At 35.1% G+C, this 19635-nt stretch overlaps 2 protein-coding genes across 4 annotated transcripts in view; one reads left to right on the forward strand and one right to left on the reverse strand.

Moving 5' to 3' along the window:
- Positions 1-1106: 1106 nt before the first annotated feature.
- Positions 1107-10433, forward strand: LOC107901380 (psbP domain-containing protein 5, chloroplastic). Of its 3 annotated transcripts, none has more exons than XM_016827362.2 (11): positions 1107-1236; positions 1327-1517; positions 2208-2316; positions 7545-7594; positions 7762-7829; positions 7919-8017; positions 8848-8907; positions 9031-9090; positions 9184-9238; positions 9854-9903; positions 10156-10433. In XM_016827362.2, exons 1-11 carry the CDS (start codon positions 1184-1186, stop codon positions 10252-10254), a joined length of 894 nt encoding a protein of 297 aa, XP_016682851.2. In that variant the 5' UTR covers positions 1107-1183; the 3' UTR covers positions 10255-10433. The 3 variants fall into 3 exon arrangements, with proteins under 3 accessions (XP_016682851.2, XP_016682853.2, XP_040970980.1); XM_016827364.2 differs by having other exon boundaries at positions 1112-1236; positions 1420-1517; XM_041115046.1 differs by lacking the exons at positions 1107-1236; positions 2208-2316.
- A 252-nt stretch (positions 10434-10685) lies between these two features.
- The window catches only part of LOC107901377 (protein TIC236, chloroplastic), a 29286-nt gene continuing 20336 nt past the window's right edge, over positions 10686-19635 (reverse strand). Inside the window, exons 12-24 of the mRNA XM_041115044.1 lie at positions 18170-18340; positions 18009-18068; positions 17366-17488; positions 16677-16952; positions 16332-16397; positions 16086-16217; positions 14571-15398; positions 14199-14479; positions 13681-13937; positions 12647-12885; positions 12334-12525; positions 11454-11726; positions 10686-11199 (exon numbers count right to left, since the gene is read on the reverse strand). Coding sequence (XP_040970978.1) covers positions 11053-11199; positions 11454-11726; positions 12334-12525; positions 12647-12885; positions 13681-13937; positions 14199-14479; positions 14571-15398; positions 16086-16217; positions 16332-16397; positions 16677-16952; positions 17366-17488; positions 18009-18068; positions 18170-18340 — 3045 coding nt within the window. The 3' untranslated portion in view covers positions 10686-11052. The remainder of the gene's footprint in view (positions 11200-11453; positions 11727-12333; positions 12526-12646; positions 12886-13680; positions 13938-14198; positions 14480-14570; positions 15399-16085; positions 16218-16331; positions 16398-16676; positions 16953-17365; positions 17489-18008; positions 18069-18169; positions 18341-19635) is intronic.

Consider the following 19635-nt stretch of genomic DNA (forward strand, 5'->3'; position numbering starts at 1 on the left):
AACGAAAATAATTTATAAATACCAAGTTTTATTCTCACTATAAGTATGACCTCTCACTTTTCTTTTCTTATTATATTCAATCTTACTTCACTTTACTGAAACACATACTTAAATATCATAAAATGTTTCAAAACACAAGTTCTAACCAATCTTAGCTTGTTTTTTTCTTGTAGATTTTCTATTTACTTTTCTTCCTCCTCCTTCTCCTACTACTAATATATAGATTAGCCCTTGAACATGGTAAAATTTCTTGAATTAGCTCCTAGACATTTTTTTGGATCAAATTGGTCTTTGAGATTAATTAACATTAGTTACACAAATTGGTCCCTTCCGTTAACACCATTTGTTTTTTTTTAACAATGTGGTAATGTGTCTTAACATGGACATCACACGTGGGCAAACAAGGGAATGACATGTATCATAGCTTTAATTATTCTAAAAAATTTTAAAAAGTTGAAAAATTCGAAACATTTATATAAATTTAAAAAAAATTAAATCTATAAAATTTTTAAAAAAATTAAAAAACTTATAAAAAATTGAAAAATATATACAATTCAAAGAAATAAAAAATATAATTAAAATTTTAGAAAATTACAAAAGACTCAACAAAATTCAAAAGTAGTTTAATTTTTTTAAAATAACATTAATTGAAAAATAATTTTTTTTATAAAATTCAAAAAATTGATCCACGTTGATTGGGTATTGATCACGGTGACCGGTTGTTGATCTATTATTATTTCTTTTTGAATTATTTATATTTTGTAATTATCTAAAATTTTAATTATTTTTTTTATTTTTTTTAATAACTAAAGAAGAAAACACTTGTCGTTTCCCTTTGCTCGCGTGTCATGTTTATGTTTGGGGACGTCACCCCATTGTTAAAAAACAAAGATAAGGACGAATTTGTGCAATGAATACCAATCTCAGAGATCTATTTGATAAAAAAAGAGAGTCAATGGGCCAACTTTTATAAAAGTTATTAAGTTCAGGACTAATAATGATAATAAGTGTTTTACGTGGCAATATACTATTGGTGTCTTGGATTTAGCCGATTTGGTGTTGAGTTGTAGACGAACATTACCCATTTAAAAGTGAAGAAAATCTGAAAAAAGAAATCCAAGCGGATGAGTTTAGCTAAGTATAATAAGCTAAGAAAGAAAATAGAAGAGTAGAGAGAGTAAAAATGGTGGTTCTCTCTCCCTCTCTTCTTTTGCTCCCAACCCTCCCTTCCTTCAGGTTTTCTCTTCTTCTTTCTATCTCTCCCTTTACTTTTTGTCTTTTTTTTTCTCAACTTGTTTCTTTTTTTTTTTCCGGGCTTTCTCTCAGGCATGAACCGGGTAGTAATGGCAGTGGAATGCTAAGTCATAATTATAGTAATTACAGTACAAAATTTCATCAGAAAACTACACTATGTTGCAGTGTTGCTTCAAAACCCACTTCCCCAAACGTGTTATGGAGAAGGGATTTGCTGCTCTTGGCTCTTTCTTCTTCGCTCTCCACACATTTTCCATCTTCAGGTACATGTTTATACCTTCGTTGCCTCTTTCACTAGTTCACCTTGTGCATGATGAAATGACGGTATGAAGAACCAATGGCTTAGCTTAGTTGGTTTTTAGTGAAGAAAAGGGACCAGTTATTTAAAAGCTGTTTCTTATATGCCCATCCATCATCAGTGATGGAAAATTTACATGATGTGCTATACTTATTTTATGTTGCTTTCGTTTTAATTTGGTTAACCATGAAGACTATTATATATCCCAAAAGAATCATTATAGTGCTGAATTCACAAAATATTAGGTGTGGCATCCCTGTTATGGCTTGAGCTTGTGTAAAGAATTGTGATATTTAAACTTACCCATGGTTGAGTTTAAGCAGTTTCTAGTTGCACCAAGATCAAATTGTATGTTTTAGATTTTTGGTAGAGCCTTCTTCTCTGACCGAAGAAAGAACCCTTTATTTCTAGAAATTTAAGTGGATCCTTCTGTGTAATGTTTATCTAGAGGATCATAAAGGGATCTAATTTTTCTTTTGTTATTGTTCCTACTATGAGGCTTCAACAATCTCCCACTGAATCTTCACCTTCTTCTGATTTTGTAACACTTCTGTTGGAAGGAAACATTTGAATGCATGCTATCTAGTTTTTCAATAATTTCTATATCCATACTCTCTTCCTTTTTCTTCCAAGTATCATGTTAAGCTTATTGCAGGATGTCTTGCTGCGGAAGATGTAAGAATGACTTCATTAGTTGATGAAATAAATGCTTATACCTATTCATACCCAGTGGAATTGCCATCTAAGAAGTTCCTTTTTAAATGGTAGGTTTTCAGCATCAAAATTACACGTGACATGACCTGCTGCCTTTTTTCATTATTATCATATATAAATTTAGAAATCTGTAAAGAAAACATGTTGTTCACTCTTGAAAAATATTTCTAGAATATGAATAAAACTTATCTATCCAAATAAGATTTATTTACCTAATTAAATTTAAAATATATACATATTTCAACACCCTCCCTCAAGTTGGTGCATATATATCAGTCATGCCCAACTTGCTTACAAGAAAATCAAAGCTTGTCTTAGAGAGTCCTTTGGTGAGTATGTCAGCAATCTGTTGTTTTGAAGGAACAAACGGCATGCACACTTGGCCTTCTTCAATCTTTTTCTTGATAAAGTGTCTATCAATCTCAACATGTTTAGTTCTGTCATGTTGGACTGGGTTGTGAGCAATGCTAATGGCAGCTTTGCTATCACAGTAAAACTTCATTGGTGAAGTTATTGGTTTCCTCAGCTCTTCCATAATTCTTTTTAACCAAACCATTTCACAAATTCCTTGAGCCATTGATCTAAACTCAGCCTCTGCACTACTTCTTGCTACAACAGTTTGTTTTTTGCTTTGCCAAGTCACAAGGTTTCCCCAAACAAATGTACAGTATCCTGATGTAGATCTTCTGTCTGTTATTGAGCCTGCCCAATCTGCATCTGTATAAGCTTCAATTCCTCTTTGTTCGGATTTCTTGAAGAATAAGCCCTTTCCCGGTGAACTCTTCAAGTATCTTAGAATTCGAAACATTGCTTCTTCATGTTCCTCCATTGGGGAGTGCATAAATTGACTCACTAAGCTTACTGCAAAAGCTATGTCTGGCCTTGTATGTGATAAGTAAATTAACTTACCAACTAATCTTTGGTACTGCCCTTTATCAACTAATCGACCTTCTTTATTTTCAAATTTTACATTTGGATCAATTGGTGTGTCAGCTGGGCGGCAACCACTCATCCCAGCCTCTTTTAAAAGATCAATCACATATTTTTTCTGAGAGACCACAAGACCCTTCTTTGATCGAGCAACTTCCATTTCAAGAAGTATTTCAAAGGACCCAAGTCTTTGATCTCAAACTCCAATGCTAGATGCTCCTTGAGACGTCTTATTTCATCCACATCATCTCCTGTAAGAATGATATCATTGACATAAACTATAATAACAACTATTCTACCTTTTTGTGAATGTTGATAGAACATTGTGTGATCAGCTTGCCCTTGTGAGTAACCTTGTTTTTTAACAACTTGAGTGAATCGTTCAAACCAAGCTCGAGGAGACTGCTTCAAACCGTATAAAGATTTCTTGAGTTTACATACACGAGTTCCAAATTTTTCTTCAAAACCTGGAGGAGGATCCATGTAAACTTCTTCTTCAAGTTTTTCATTTAGGAAAGCATTCTTCACATCTAGTTGCTGTAAAGACCAATCAAGATTAACAGCAATTGATAAAAGAACTCTGACGGAATTTAATTTGGCCACTGGAGCAAATGTTTCAAGATAATCTATCCCGTATGTTTGAGTGTACCCTTTTGCTACCAACCGGGCTTTATATCTATCTAAAGATCCATCTGGTTTGAATTTGGTTGTGAACACCCATTTACAGCCCACTGTTTTTTTCCTTACAGGTAATTCCATTGTTTCCCATGTACCTGTTTTTTCAAGAGCACGCATCTCCTCTAAAATAGCCTCCTTCCACTCAGGAACCTGTAAAGCATCTTTCACATTTTTTGGTATTTGGACAGTATCGAGACACGAAACAAAGGTTGAGAATGTCGAAGATAAGGCTTTATAGGATACAAAGTTAGATATGGGATATTTGACAATATTTCTAACACCTTTTCTTTTGGCAATTGGAATATCTAAATCAGAAAATTCATTGGCTGGATTATGAGCTTTACCTGGGCTTTTGACAGGATCTTGCGGGTCGGATTCTTGGTGATGAATCTGGTGGATTCCACTTTCTTGATTTCGATTTCTTCTTGAGTAAACAATTAACTGCTTTGTTTGTTCTTTATTTTCATGATCAGACTCTACACCTTCATCCTCCTTTTCATTAACATTAACATCATTAATTTTTGTGTTAATTATAAATTCGCCTTCCCCATTATTAGAATCCCTATGTTGTATATTCCTAGTCTCTTCTTGATCAATTATAGAATATTCTTTAGTATAATTCCCTCCCTGAAGATTAGAATGAAAATAAGATTTTGTTTCAACAAATGTGACATCCATGGTAACTATAATCTTCCTATCAATTGGATCATAACATTTGTAACCCTTTTTATTAGAAGCATAACCAACAAAGACACATTTTTTTGCTCTAGGATCTAGTTTACCTTGGCTGTGAAGATGAACAAAAACACTACACCCAAAAATTCGGAGGGATAAATCTGTAATCAATTTAGAGTTAGAAAAGTTATCTTTAAAGAGACTAAAAGGAGTTCTATAATTTAGAATTTTACTGGGCATTCTATTAATAAGATATGTAGCTGTTAACAAGGCTTCGCCCCAAAGATAACGTGGTACTTGACTAGTGAACATCAAGGCTCTAGTTACTTCCAAAAGATGTCGGTTTTTTCTTTCTGCAATCCCATTTTGTTGTGGTGTATTTGTACAAGAACTTTAGTGGACTATTCCATGTTTGGTTAAAAAAATACCTAATTGGTCGCTAAAAAATTCCCCACCATTGTCAGTTCGAAATACTTCTATTTTTACACCAAATTGTGTTTTCACCATAGCATAAAAAGACTGAAACACATTTTTAACTTCGGACTTATCTTTTAATAAAAACACCCGACAAAGTCGAGTATGATCATCAATAAATGTGACAAACCAACGTTTTCCTGAAAAAGTCGAGACTCTTGAAGGTCCCCAAACATCACTATGAATTAACGAAAAAGGTTTGGAGACTTTATATTTTTAAGGTGGAAAGAATGACCGATGATGTTTAGCCAATTCACAAAATTCACAATGATATGAAGAAGGACTTTTATTTTTAAATAGATTAGGTAACAAATATCTTAAATAATAAAAATTAGGATGTCCAAGCCTATAATGCCAAATCATAACCTTATCAAAATCAGAAACAGAATTTAAACATAAAGTAGTTGTTGGTTGACTTAGATGGTCGTCTTCAAAAAGTAAATTCCACCAAATTCTTTAGCATTGCCAATCATCCTCCCCGAGACCATGTCCTGAAACTTACACATAGAGGAGTCAAATATAACATGACAATTTGAGGGCTGGGATAATTTACTGACCGATATGAGATTACAAGCTAGATTTGGCACATGTAAAACATCATGTAAAACCAAGGAAGATGAAATTTTAACAGTGCCTTTCCCGGCTATTGCCGAGAAGGACCCATCTGCTACTTTGATCTTTTTGTTTCCTGCGCAAGGTGTGTAAGTTGAAAAAAGAAAATGGCTGCTAGTCATGTGATCACTAGCTCCAGAATCAACGATCCATGTGTTTGTTTTACAAGGCTTGACACTGAAAAAAACAGAAAAATCAGTACCTGATTGGGCAAAAGAGCAAGAAGGATTATTGGATGAGTTAGGAATAGAAGAATTCATCCGAAATTGTGGTGATTGAAAAAACTTGTGTAGATACTCTAATTGTTCCTTAGTGAATGGAGACCCTTTCAGAGAACTTTGGCCCTCATAATTTCCATTAGTTGTTTGGAAAGCTCTGCTATCCCCTGATTGTGAACCACGACCATTGTCATTCTTTTTCCTTCCATTTGTCGGTTTCCCATGGAGCTTCCAACACGTTTCACGAGTGTGTCAATATTTTTTGCAATGATCGCACCAAGGTTTTTTCTTTTTTTCACTATCATCATTATTTTTAATAGTTACAAGAACAGAATTATCATCATTAGCTTCAAACCCTGGCTTTAACATTACTTTGTCTCCTCTCTTCTAACTTCAGAAAAAATCTCACGAAATTTTGGAAGCGGTTTTTTCCCTAGGATCCGAGATCTCACTTCATCAAATTCTTTATTTAAACCAGCCAGAAACAAATAAGCTCTTTCATTCTCTTCTTTTTTCATAGCTTTTACACCATCTCTGGGACACTCCCATTCATCATTATAACACTGATCCAGTTCTTGCCAAAGAGACATCATCTCATTATAATAAAGAGTAACTTCTTTTTCCCCTTGCCTAGCTTTCCACAGTTTTATTTTTAACTCAAAAATCTGTGAAGCGTTTTCTAAATCTGAATAGGTGTCTTTCACAGCGTCCCAAACATCTTTAGCAGTTGGGAGAAAAAGAAAAGGTTTACCTATGAAAGCTTCCATGGAATTAATAAGCCACGCAATTACCATAGAATTTTCTGACCTCCACTTGCTCATCTTTGGATCACCCACCTGTGGTTGCTCAACTTCTCCATTTAAATGACCTAGCTTGCCGCGCCCATCAATTGCTAATTTTACGGACTGCGACCATTCCAGATAATTCTTGCCATTCAACTTGTGAGATGTCAGTTGAAAAGAAAGGTGAGACGCCTTTGTCCCTTGAGTCATTGTACTCTCGGTAGTTGTTTCAACTGTAGAACTTTTTTCCTCTGTTTGATTGCTGGATCTCTTATCTCCAGTGAAGGCTGTTTTAACCATGATGTTACTAGAGATTTTAACCTAGCTCAGATGCCATGAAAGATTTCAAGAGAGCTTTGAATAAAATTGTACTTCTCTTATTAACTAAAGAATTGAACTTAAATAGAGAAAAAAAAAGTCCTAATCCTAATTGGGAAAATAGTTCCCTTATTCTAATAAACTACTAAAACATAAAAAGAAAATAGTTCCCTTATTCTAGTAAACTACTAAAAGATAAAATAAAAATATTTCTAGAATATGAATAAAACTTATCTATCCAAATAAGATTTATCTACCTAATTAAATTTAAAATATATACATATTTCAACAACTCTGTCTCATCGTTCCCGGTCCTATTGAATAATTCCCTCGTTTACTTCTATGGAGCAATTGACCCTAATATATGTGGAGAATTGACTCTTGTTACAGTTTATGCCGTATGATTGGCACACACAGTAACACATATCTTTGGAGGATTCAGATTACGTATTTTGTTTAAAGGCATCTTATAGTTCTTTCGCTATGAGATTCTGATACACCTGTAATATCACTTTCAATTTCACTCAAGGAAGAGTAAACCAATTCACCTCAAAGTGTAGGAACATGACTCTTTTTGCATTTTTTCTGAAGGGTGGAATCTAGAAAGCCAGAACGCTATTCATCTGCAGCACCATTGTCTCGTAAGTCTTACTCAATCTCACAACTCGGAAAAGAAAAGTTCTGTGTGCTATAGCATTTTAATCAGTACTACTCAGAATTCCAAGTTTTGTTGCAATATTTCCAAAACACAATTAGATATTGGACACAAAATATATGATATACTAACAAGATTTTACATATAATGCAGCTGATGCACGCCTACGCATTGTGTCTGAACGTGTGGACATTGTTGATAATCTCATCATTTCTGTTTCGGTAATTTTATAGAACTGCATCTTTCTGAATGTATCCCTATTTGTTTGCTGTCCAATGTTTTATAAATTTTATTTCATCCTTTGATTCAGATAGGTCCACCGAATGTTCAGTTTTTAAAGTCAAAGGATAAGAAGACATGGGCAGCAAAAGATGTTGCTGATTCTGTATTGTCTGACAAGTCTGCACTGGTAATACACGACTTCTTCTTGTTCATGTGTATGATAGATAACTCACATTTTCTAACTTCGGTTCATTCACCTGAAAATTTGTCCCAAATGCTCAATTAAGACTGAAATCTTCCTGAAACTGAAAATTGCAGTAGAAACTATAAGCCACCTAAAAAGTTGCGTAGATGTTAATAAAATGTTAAAATATACTCCAAGTCTCTGTACTCTTCACACATTTGGAATTTAATCCCTTTACTTTTATTTTCAAGAATTTAGGCCCTCTACTTTTCATACTTCATAATTCAGGTCCCGTCATCCACTCCAGCTAAAATTTTCTGTTACATTCGCTGGTGTGAGATTTTGAAATTAAAAAAAAAATTCACTGGGTAACCATGTAACAAAAAAAAATGAAGTTGTAATATACCGGAATTTAACAAAAAATTTAATGGCGTTAACAATTGAAATTGCACTTTTAAATTCAGAAAGTAGAGAGACTAAATTCCTAGAAATAAAATTAGGGGGACTAAATTCTAAATGTACAAAAGGTGCAGGGATTTTGAGCATATTTTAACCTAAATAAAATGCATGTCTTCAAGGTGCATGTTTTTGAACATTTTTTGACGTTAAACTACAGTTTAAATTGTGTTACTCTCATGGAGTCTGAACCATGCAAATTAGTTTTCTACTTTTCTTCTCATATATTTTTTTTAATTTATAAAATATCTCTACTGTTTGACCATTTAAATGAATGAACAAATAAATAAATACTGCTCCCTAGAAAGGATCTTGGATTTAATTGCCGAAAACTACATCAAGTTGTTTATCATTTGACATTCTACATCTTTTGGTAGCGTGTCACCTCGAGTCAGCGGATGAGTGAGAGTTCAGTTCTTGATGCGCATGCTAGTGAAGTAAGCTTTAAAGACCTTGCTTTAATTTGTAGCACCATTTCTCTCGGTTATTTTAATATAATTGATATACATCTAAAAGCTTTGGAGTCAAAGTGGCTTGTATAATCCTTACCTCTTTCCCAGATTGATGGCGAGCTATATTGGTACTATGAGTACCTTGTTCGCAAATCACCGACAAAATCAGTAAGTGTTCCCTTTTCGACAGTTATCATCAATGCAAAGATCTGTCAACCTTCCTTTTTGTGGAGTCTTGATGCGTTTAATGGATATTTGCAGGCTCAAGAAGCAAACCTGTACCGACATTATGTTGCTTCAACAGCTGAACGAGAAGGTAGGATCATAAAATTTCTACCTTTGTTCCTCATTTTCAAAAGGTGTAGTTGTATTAGTGAAGCTATTAAAATCTTTGCAACCCAGTTTGTCATCTAATTTCTTGCCAAGTTCTGAAAACAAATTTGAAACTTCCTTGGTAGAGTCCTGAAGATCTAAGATTTTAGGAACCAGTTAACAAAATATTTTATGCGCATAACTTATCTGCCAATGTTTCCAACATGGTAAAGAGGGGGAAAAAAAGGAAATCGCTTGCATGACAGCTTGGAACTCATCAAAATAGTTACAAACAATTTTACACAAGTTTTTTAAATTATAATTAAATAACTATTTTATCCAAATAAATAAGAATGTGTGGGAATGGTGATGTTTGTAATTTCAAAAGTGAATTACTGACAGTCATCTAAGTCAAATCTGGAAAAAATATATATAGAAAGATGCCTCGTTCATTTAAGCACAGATATCCTTTGCTACTACAGTTTTGTAGTCAATGCTTGAGACTTGACATAGTCTCTTCTGGGTACTTTATGGCATATTCGGCTTATGTTTCTGTTTGTGGGGCTTCTGCATATCATCTTCTTCTGTTGTCATTCAACCATGCAAATGTCTATTGCAGGCTATCTGTACTCTCTAAGTGCTTCAACTCTTAGCAAGGAGTGGACTAAGGTCTCTCTCTCTCTCTCTCTCTCTCTCTCTCTCTCTCTCTCTCACACACACACACACACACACACATACAAAAATGAACATTAGTAAACTATTTCTAATAGGACAGAAGAATGGAAGAATAAAAGTATCTGTGGTCAAGGTAGTTTTTATCCAATTCAAGGAAAAGGGATGATTATATGTGTGTGTCTATATATATATATGTATTCAGAATAATGCGTGAATTACTTACTTAGTGAAACTTGCATAATACAGATGGGTCCCTTATTGGAACAGACTGTTGCATCCTTTCGCCTTCTCCCTCCCACAGATAATTACGTTCCTCCATACAAGGATCCATGGAGATTTTGGTGACGGCCCTCTTTTTCTTTTTCCTTTTGTTTCGATTGATTTTTTTTTCTTGTCTTGGGTCCACGATGTTGACAACAAGTGTAAATTTTAAAGGGTTTCAACACTCTGTTATCATGACTTTTTCCCCCTTACTGCCAACCACATTGAAAAATTGAATTGAATGAAGCAACGTTAATCAAGAATTTCGTATGTTTCCAATGTGGACTAGAAAAAAAAAAGTTAGGAAGCGAGTATATTTACATGTATAATGTATTTTCTGTATAATTCTTTAGATTGCTTATATAATAGTAAAGAATTGCACTAATCTGCCTTCTCTTTTATTCCCCCTTATTTACTCACTCTTTCATTTGGATTCTTTTGAATCAAATGGAAAACTTTAACAAGCTCAAATCTTTGCTTTATCCAAATGAGAATAGATGTTACAAACTTGCAAATTGGAAAGCCAAGAAATCTAATTTTATTAGTTCATGAAATCACTCCTTACATTTGATACACTTAGTTGAAAAGGCTAAAGATTGAGCAATACTATATTTCTACTCTTGAAACTATATCATTTTGTTGAATTTTACATCTGTACAAAGATGAAGGTGATTCAAATATAAACAAGCTCTTGATTTTGAGCAAAGAATGAAATACGTAACTAAACCTACCTTTGCATTTTCAAAAACTACTACCCCTTCCCTAGACCTCTCTTACCCTTCGTTTTACTTGAAAGATAAGCATCTGTGGCACTTTTACCTGTGCAAAGCCCTGAAAATGGCAGGTAGCAGGTTTGCCCTAAAACAAATAACTGATAGCAGATTAATCTTGCGAGGTAGCAGAATACTCAAAAAGAAGACGTTTGGAAGGTGCAGATTGTAGTAGAACTCGCAGACGACTTGTAAGCTTGTAAATCAAGGTCCATTGCATAGCCATCTCTGATTCTTTCAGCTGCCTAACTATAGAGGCCTAGGAGAGAGGGATAAAAGCACCATAAGAACAAAGTTCAACATTGACTGAAAATTGTATAGAAGCTTATTGAGCCACGTTCAGATGATTAGTGCACAATCAAAGCACCCAACAAAAACTGTTTACAATTTTGGTTTTTCTTTTCCCTACTTTGGTATTCTATATATTAATTCATTTGCGTGAAGGAAGAGCTGCTTACATGAAGCGAAATATTGATCAGAGAAAAAAAAAGAATGGATAGAATTTAGATTTACCTGCAAACGTTTCCCAAGCTGGACTTCAACTTCTGTTCCAAAGGATATATTACTGGCTAAAGATTTGAGAGGATCAGCCGTGGGATCAACAGATAGCAAACTAGGGATTTGTGGGGCATACACTAGCCTCCACCTGGCCTGACCAAACTCTCCCTTCCCTTCGATTCTTGGCATTAGCGTTTCAAGTGTTGCAGTCGCAAGCTTTTTAAATGCAAGTTGGCCATCACCTTCCAATATGGACTCAGCCAATTGACTCTCAAACACTCTAGCAGCCTGTACAAGATGGCAAAATTCAAAACAACCCACTATAGTCCATGAGATCTGAATTTGGCAACTACAAACAAGGGGATAAACTACGTCAAAACCTAGGGCAATATTCACATATCCTTGTTAAACTTATAAATGCCTTGCCTCATTGGATGCCTTGTTAGATAAACATAAAACCAGAACGAAATATCACACGTGGCATGGAGATCGGCGACATGCATTGAATATGAATGAAGGTACACAAAACAAACTAGTAGATAGGTTCAACTTTGCCATTACATCTCTAGCAAATTTCCACAATGTAGGAAAGAATGATGTTTGACAACTTTATCCTTCCTTACACAGTCAATTTAGAAAGAATGAAACCAGAAAACCTCATCATTGTTTACGAATAATAAATCATTTAATAACACCATAGGATGCAACCCTAGTACAAGAGGTTATAATCTACTTTCAGGGGACATTGAATTGTGTCATTCTACCTTTGGCACATTGCTAGAAGGAAGTGGGACAAATGCTTACAGCTCATGTACGACCGAATAGATCATTTCAGAACCCAGTGGCAACAGAAAAATGATGCATCATCAAACATATTTTATTAATTAGTAGTTACCTCAGTGGGTGAGAGAACATCCTGCTCCACAGAACGTGTTGAAGTGACCACCAATTTGTCCTGCCAATTGCTGGCTCGACTTTGAATCCTGAATTGCCATTCTGATCCAACCAAAGCCAAGTCCAGCATTGGATCTAGACCATACTCCGGTTCAAATTTTGCTATATTGAGATGTTCCCGCTTAAGCCTTACCTGATTTGGAGAAGTCAATCTCAGCATATTAAATGCAATAAAAGAAAAGTACACCAGAAACAAATTTGAGCACAAGGAAAGAAGCTTAAACAAGAGTGACATAGAAATACATAGGACTCACTTGAGTTGCAACAAGATTCACATCACCATTCTCAAATGTTAAAGTGCCCTTCGGTTTTATCCACTTTGGATGAGCCAAGCCATTCAGTTCAAGTTCCCCACTAACAGCGAAGTTAAGAATCAAAGGATAAACTATCCTTAATTCAGGTCCTAAAACAAGTTTCAAATCACTAAGGCGTACATCAACACTTGGTTTAATGTTCACTAGCTCCATCTCCTTCTCAACTCCAGCTGATTTAACTGAAAAAAGAAATAATAATTATTTCACTTGGATGATCAGAAACAAATAATACAGACAAATTAATTATACAACAATAGACAGGATTCTGCATGTTCATAGAACTGATGGTAAATCCGTATTCTTCATTTCAGGAGATTGACAATAGTTTTATTCTTTTTAATAAGAAGCTTCATCCTGTCAGTATCACCTACTTTGTGCAGAAAATAAGAACAAAATTTAAATATAAGTTTTAAGTTAAATAGCATTTAAAAATAGCAAATCAAAGGTTTAGACATCAATAGACCAGGCATATCCATATCCATAATTTTCTAAAACAAAATTTAACCTGATGCCATAAATTCTTAAATTACCAATAGATCTTTCACTTTTTTTTTTCCTTCTTCCACTTCTTGTTGCATCAAAGTAGCTTATTACTTGTATTTGTAACCCATTAGAGGCTTCAAAGTATTGAAACACAAGAAGAAAATCCTCTGTCAGAGGTTTTGCCCTTGAACCTCTTCAAGTTATCTAAGAGCCTACCTTAAGGCAAATTCCTCCAATTTTCTTTTCTAATTTAGAGACTTGTTTGTGTTTAACTAGATTGATAAACCCACAAGTAATGGGTATTGAATAGCGCATAAAATTGTTTCCTTGGAGTCTTATTCAGTTATTGAAAAAGAAATATTTTCTACTGAAATTTTCAAAATTCTAAAACCATATAAAAGAGTAGTCTTGATTTCTATTGCTGTATTCGGTGACTGCTAGAAAAAAAGAAAAAGGCATCAGAATTGAAAGCATTGAATGGCATATACTACCAGAGGGTTGTGGGAGTTTGGTCCTTGAAGAAGCAGGTTCAGAACCGAAAAACCGTGAGACATATCTAGAAGCAACTGCTTTGTTGACACCGCTACCCAGAAGCCTGGACTGATTTGATGCCAGCCTATTCAAAGGTGCAGCTCCACTACCCTTATCATGCGGTAAATATGCCTCTCCATGGCTCAACTTAATATTGCCTGAGATGGTTGGCTGCAGTATGGAACCAGTTATCTGCAACTGGGTGTCAACCTGGCCACTGATTTCAGCAAGATTTCAGTTTTCCACAATCAACATGTGAAAGAAATCAATACAAATAGACAGCTAACAGGAAGCAAGAGGGTGGGAGGAAGAAGATCTGTTCTGTATATGGATCTAAAGGGAGAGTAGGGGTAAATGCCAGATGGCAGCTCGGGGGCATAGTACTGCAACTACTCCCTTTCATCAACACTCACAATAAACACAAGAACCAGCATTTAGGAACAAAATCATTATATTATGCATCATAAATCATGTTCACCTCAGAATGTTCTTTGCCCGTACTTCGAGAACTTCACATTTCATGTCAATTTTATCACCCAGGGATGCTTCACTTGTTCTAAGGGGCAAATTCCCTTTTAGAAACAGCTTCCCTCTTCTGCTTACTCTGCTTTCCAATAAAGCTATGCATAATTTATTTGATTTCACATGTACAGTGCCACCAATGTTTGTAAGTGGTTGTCTGAGTACAGGTGAGGATATAGATGCCCTATGGAATGATGCGGATCCATCAAGCACAGGTTGTTCAACAGTGCCTCTAACCTGTTTTAAAAGATGAGAAAACAATTGAAAGTTACTACTAAATTACACTTGGTCAAATGTTATGCAAATTCTTTACCTTTAGTTAACCCACCTGAAGCATGACATCAGCATTGCCACTAAGCCAATTTGCATAAGGAGATAATGCTGTCAACAACATCATGCCCCCATCCTTTATATCAGCATCAATTCTAACTTCTCCTACATCTAAGATGTTCCAGTTTAAACCTTTAAGACTTTCAGCTAACTGAGCATCCCAACCTTCTTCTGTTCTCTCTCGGAAGGTTTTCTTCTCACTAGTTTTATCAGTTGACTCCTTACTCCTTTCTTTCACCCAGCCAGGGACAAAAGTTTCCTCGCTACGTTCTGTTTCTATTTCTATTTCTTCCTCAGAGACGCTATTTTGGACAAAAGTAACAGGAACACTTCCCTGTACGTGTACATGGCCATTTTGGATGATCGGTTCAAATTTGGCATTGAACAGAAAGCGGCTACTTGAGGTCAGGGAAGCAACAACTTCAGCACGCCCAAGATCAATGCCCCCAATGGTACCATCCAAGAGCCTTACTTGTACATCACATTCTGGTTTTGCAAGACTTCCTCTGAGGTCTCCTTCTGTGTATAATATACCCTTAATCGGGGCCAGCAATTGTCGCAAAGAATGAACAGCTTCAGTGGCAGATGATTCAATAATCTGCACTATGGTAGGAACTAGACTAACAGGAAAATTTAGAACAGCAAAATGAAGATTGGTTTTTGGCCCCAGCAAAGTTCCATCAGCATGGATTGTTGCATCATCCTTTTGGATAAAAATTTTCTCAAGACGCAAACCATCGTCGTTACTGAATGCACCCACTGCCACTACACGTTGAGTGTTATAACTTCCCCACTCCCATTCCTCCCCATGCAAGTCAAATTCTGCCTGAAAAATATTTACAAGAACCAATAATGTCAAAGGAAATATACTGCATGGAAACAAGTTCCAAAAAGTTGCTGCAAATGATAAATGGCAATCATTTCTTCCAAAAAATGCAAATTAAACAAAAAATTTAAGATTCCATATATTAAGTTTGGGTTCAAAAAAGCGAGAGAAAGAGGTCCTCCATAGGAGCCTTGTGCTTGAGATCATGATTCACAAAAAATGGATATAATTTTGTGCTTGAGATTGACAGCCTGCATGTTGTTTTAGGAGTTTTTGCACAACCTTAACAAATACACCAGCAATATTCATATTTTATAATTCCTAAGATATAGTTATAAACAGGCTGTAAATCCAAATTTTTGTGAATGATCATGGACAAATATAAACTTGGCTTTTCCCATTTGAAGTACTATAGATGTGTTAAGTATCCAACCTAAAACCACATGGTAATAGGTGGAGGGGCCCAACTTTAAATAAGACCACAGAAGACCAAATACTTATCCCACTTAACAATATGCATCAAAGATCCAGTTTCATTAAGCTTCACAAGAAGAAATCCTGACCTCATTATTTCACACAACAATTTTTGCAAGTCAATCACATGATTATATGCTGGCCTTACCAGTAGCTATAATATTTCGTATTTGAAAAACAAAAATTTCAGAAACTTATTCACGTTATGCACACCATAGTATCTCCGTTGCCTCCCCCACTTGCATCAAGAGAACCATGCCAGCAGCCCTTAAGTTCAGCTAAACCTGGGAGATTTATGTCTTCAAGAACAACTTCATTTGATGCAGTATAATGACCCCGTATTACCTAAAAATTCAAAGAGCTGTCAAAAGTGTAGAAAAGTACAAGAACTGAATTTTGGTGTGTTCTACATGCAGTTCATGTCATAGAAGTTACTAGAATCAGGTATTGACCAAGTACCTCAAGCAAATGCTGAAGACTCTCAGTATATACTCCCACCGACTGCAAACTTTGAATGAAAAGATCCTGCACACAGTATCAAGAAACATGAAGATTTTTAAATGAAAGGAACACATAATCGGGAGAGATCTCCAAATGCAAATAAGAAACAACTATGGAGAATTCTAAATATGTTTAAAACCATCTGTACTCTTATTTTTCATTTTGAAGAAATTGGCTAGGATGAAGTGGGCACAGTTCATAAGAATAAAATCTCTGTTATGCAACTACCAAAATGCTTCCTGCAATCTGAGCTGCCTTGAGAAAATTGAAAAAAATCCATTAATAAATAAACCCCAAAACAACCTTTGATCTAGAACGGACAGCAGGATCTATACTTCGAGACAAGAGTCTAGCAAGTGGAAGCATCTCAGCAACCTCAGCTCTGGGAACTTCAAGTCTCATTCTCCACCTTCCCATAGAAGATATGACACTACCAAGATGTCCTGTCATTGCTCTTTTAAACAAACCATCCATTCCCATTTCAGAAAAGTTTCTATCCCGGCTGCCGGGCAATACATATTCACCTTGAAGCTCATACCGGCTACTAATTTGCTCTAAAACAGTTTTCTCAAGTGTAATCTGCAAAAGTTCATGTCAGCGAGTACCATCAGTATCATAGTTTGCAGTGTCTATATGTTGCAATGCCGGAAATTAAGAATGGCGTCCTTAAAGATTTGTAAAATCTTTAGCATGCAATAATAGAAATCAATGTTGCAAAAAAGAAAATTCCAAATTACAAGATCAGTAAGATAAACAACCAACTTTATTTTATACTGAACTGGATATATAATATAATCGCCTAAAAACCACTACTAGTAAAAAAGACAACTTAAAATTGAACTTGGTTGAAAGAATTTCAAACCTATTCACAAACAAAAATAATACACACACACACACATATATGTAAGTCACAGAAATTTCATGTGAGATGACCCGATAAAATAACCAGAAAAAATTGACATATCAAAGGAATAGTAGCTTCAAATACTAACAACATCACCGCTCCATCTAGCAGCCACGTCTAGGGCTTCACCAAGCACACCGCTAAATTTAGGCCGAAGAACTGATAGAACACCATGACCTCTTCTTTTCTGGAAATTAAGCTGGATTTCAGCCTGAAAGTCGAACAAAGAATGATTAACTAACTATTTCCAGTTCAAATTACCACTAGCAACTGATATATTAAATGGTTAGTTGATAGTCATCATCAAACTAGAGAAAGCTCCCATCTAACTTCACTCGGAACAAAATGTTTGAGATGGACATTAGCAACAGCTTAAAACATCAATACAAGCACCACAAAAGATGGTAAAAATTTCTTTAGATTCTAGAAATTTTAGAACGTATAATGTACAGAAAACAACCCCCTGGCCCCCTCCCTTTTTCCTCTTCTCTATTCTCAAATATTGAAAGAGGAAAGAGAAGAACAGAAAAGGAGATACATTACTACCTTCAAGCTTAAAAATGCTATTATTATCCAAATAGAATTTACTTTTGGATTCTTTCTAGCCAAATTAACAAACTGAGTGTATTCGCTTTTGCTCTCTCCATAAAGAAAATTCCTATAATTTCAATTCAGCTGTAATCTCTATATTAGCTTTCTTTGCTGACATGAAGACCCACATAAAAGCTTACCCGCTGTATTGTTCCACGAAGTGAAGCAAGCTCCAATTCATCAAGTGGCAAGTGGCGTATCTGCAACAACAGACGCATGGCAAGAACGTTTCAAGTTCATTTGACCTTTAGCACTTACTGATTCTAACATTAAAAACTAAACTGGAAAGATTTTAATATACCTCAAAAGTAGCAGAATGAAGTGGGCGTAAACAAATATTAGCTTTCAGTTGCCCCTTCTGAAGAGAAAAGGAGAATAGTTTTCCATTTTGCAAGTTCTCCTCAGAGCCAGATTGTAAAGGCTGCACAACCTCAATTGCAAGACTTTCATCTGGCCTACCTATGGCATCTAACTGCACAACCAGGGTGAATAAAAATTTTGCTGTAAATAAGTGAGAAAGAATTGGCAATATATGTGTACACAATAAGAATAAACTATGGACCTCCACCACAGATACTGTATTTGACAATGAAATACTTGACATCCTGAAAGGAAATGTTTACTTGTATTTTACTCAGCCCAACATAAACAGCCCTAAGGTCATTTTTTGGGTAGAAAGGAGGCCAAGGGCCAATGGCCAATGGAATGCTAGGAAAGGACAATTTGCAAGAACTAGGGATCAAAACCCAGCTTTGCGCGAATCCACCTGCAGGTGGGTGACTGGGCTAAGTCCATATTTCTAATAAAGGCTCTTGATGATAAAGACATAAATTACTAACTGGCATATACACTTTTGTGATGCATTCTTATCTTTTCAAAACTTAAAATTCAAAATTATACACTGTAAGACCAATAAAGATCACGATATAGTACACAAACACAAGATAGAGGTTTTCGTATCAAATAGATACACTAAGATGTCATCATCTCAACGGAAACAGGTATTTAATTAGTTGACATATACTGATAACAAGGACAAGCTCCAATAATAGTAAATAAAAAGGCAGAATGAATGAAACAGAAAAATAACAAAAAAATAGTTTTATTAAGTTAGCCACAAGTATTGAGAATGACAACATCTGTAGTCAATTAAACTTGCATTGAAAAGTTATTCATCATATAATTTTTTTACCTCATCACACTATCTAATTTTGATGAAATAGGTGTTATTTCCCTTTTATAAACCGGGTAGCGGTGATCTTATTCATAGCATTGAAGTACATGTTATTTCCCATTTCATTGGTTATATATGCTTCAAATATCCACAAAAAAGCGAACTAAATCCAATTTACTATTTAAGAATTAAAAAGGTAAAGACCTATAGAAATATAGTTGCTAAAATACTCCCTTCGTAAAATGGAGTCATGAAAAAACTTTAAATAGGAAAGAAACATTCTATGGGCCAAATGCCTACAAAATACATTTTTATTCTATGTTTGTCGGAAAAACTTCCAACACAACTCTTGCATGCATAATGTAACTAGGAAGGATGCATTTGTTTCTAGACTAACCCCATAAATTCTCAAATTGCCATTTAATTATCACATTAGAACAAGGAGGCAACCATTTCAAAGTAGTTTTCTTTTTTTTCTTCTTTCTTCAGTTTAAGTCTAAAAGATTTACCAATTCAGAACTGAATGACAAATTACAAGAAAAGGCTAGCAAACTTCATCACCATCTTAAGATAACACTCATTGATGCATTATA

This window comes from Gossypium hirsutum, chromosome A06 (genome assembly GCF_007990345.1).
Source record: "Gossypium hirsutum isolate 1008001.06 chromosome A06, Gossypium_hirsutum_v2.1, whole genome shotgun sequence".
NCBI lineage: Eukaryota > Viridiplantae > Streptophyta > Magnoliopsida > Malvales > Malvaceae > Gossypium > Gossypium hirsutum.

Bases quoted from the DNA above. Each gene is read 5' to 3' on its own strand.
- LOC107901380 (XM_016827362.2), top strand. From the start codon at position 1,184: ATGGTGGTTCTCTCTCCCTCTCTTCTTTTGCTCCCAACCCTCCCTTCC. The intron at 2,317-7,544 runs GTAGGTTTTCAG...TTTTTTCTGAAG, and splicing joins AAGAAGTTCCTTTTTAAATG to GGTGGAATCTAGAAAGCCAG. The intron at 8,018-8,847 runs GTAATACACGAC...ATCTTTTGGTAG, and splicing joins TGTCTGACAAGTCTGCACTG to CGTGTCACCTCGAGTCAGCG.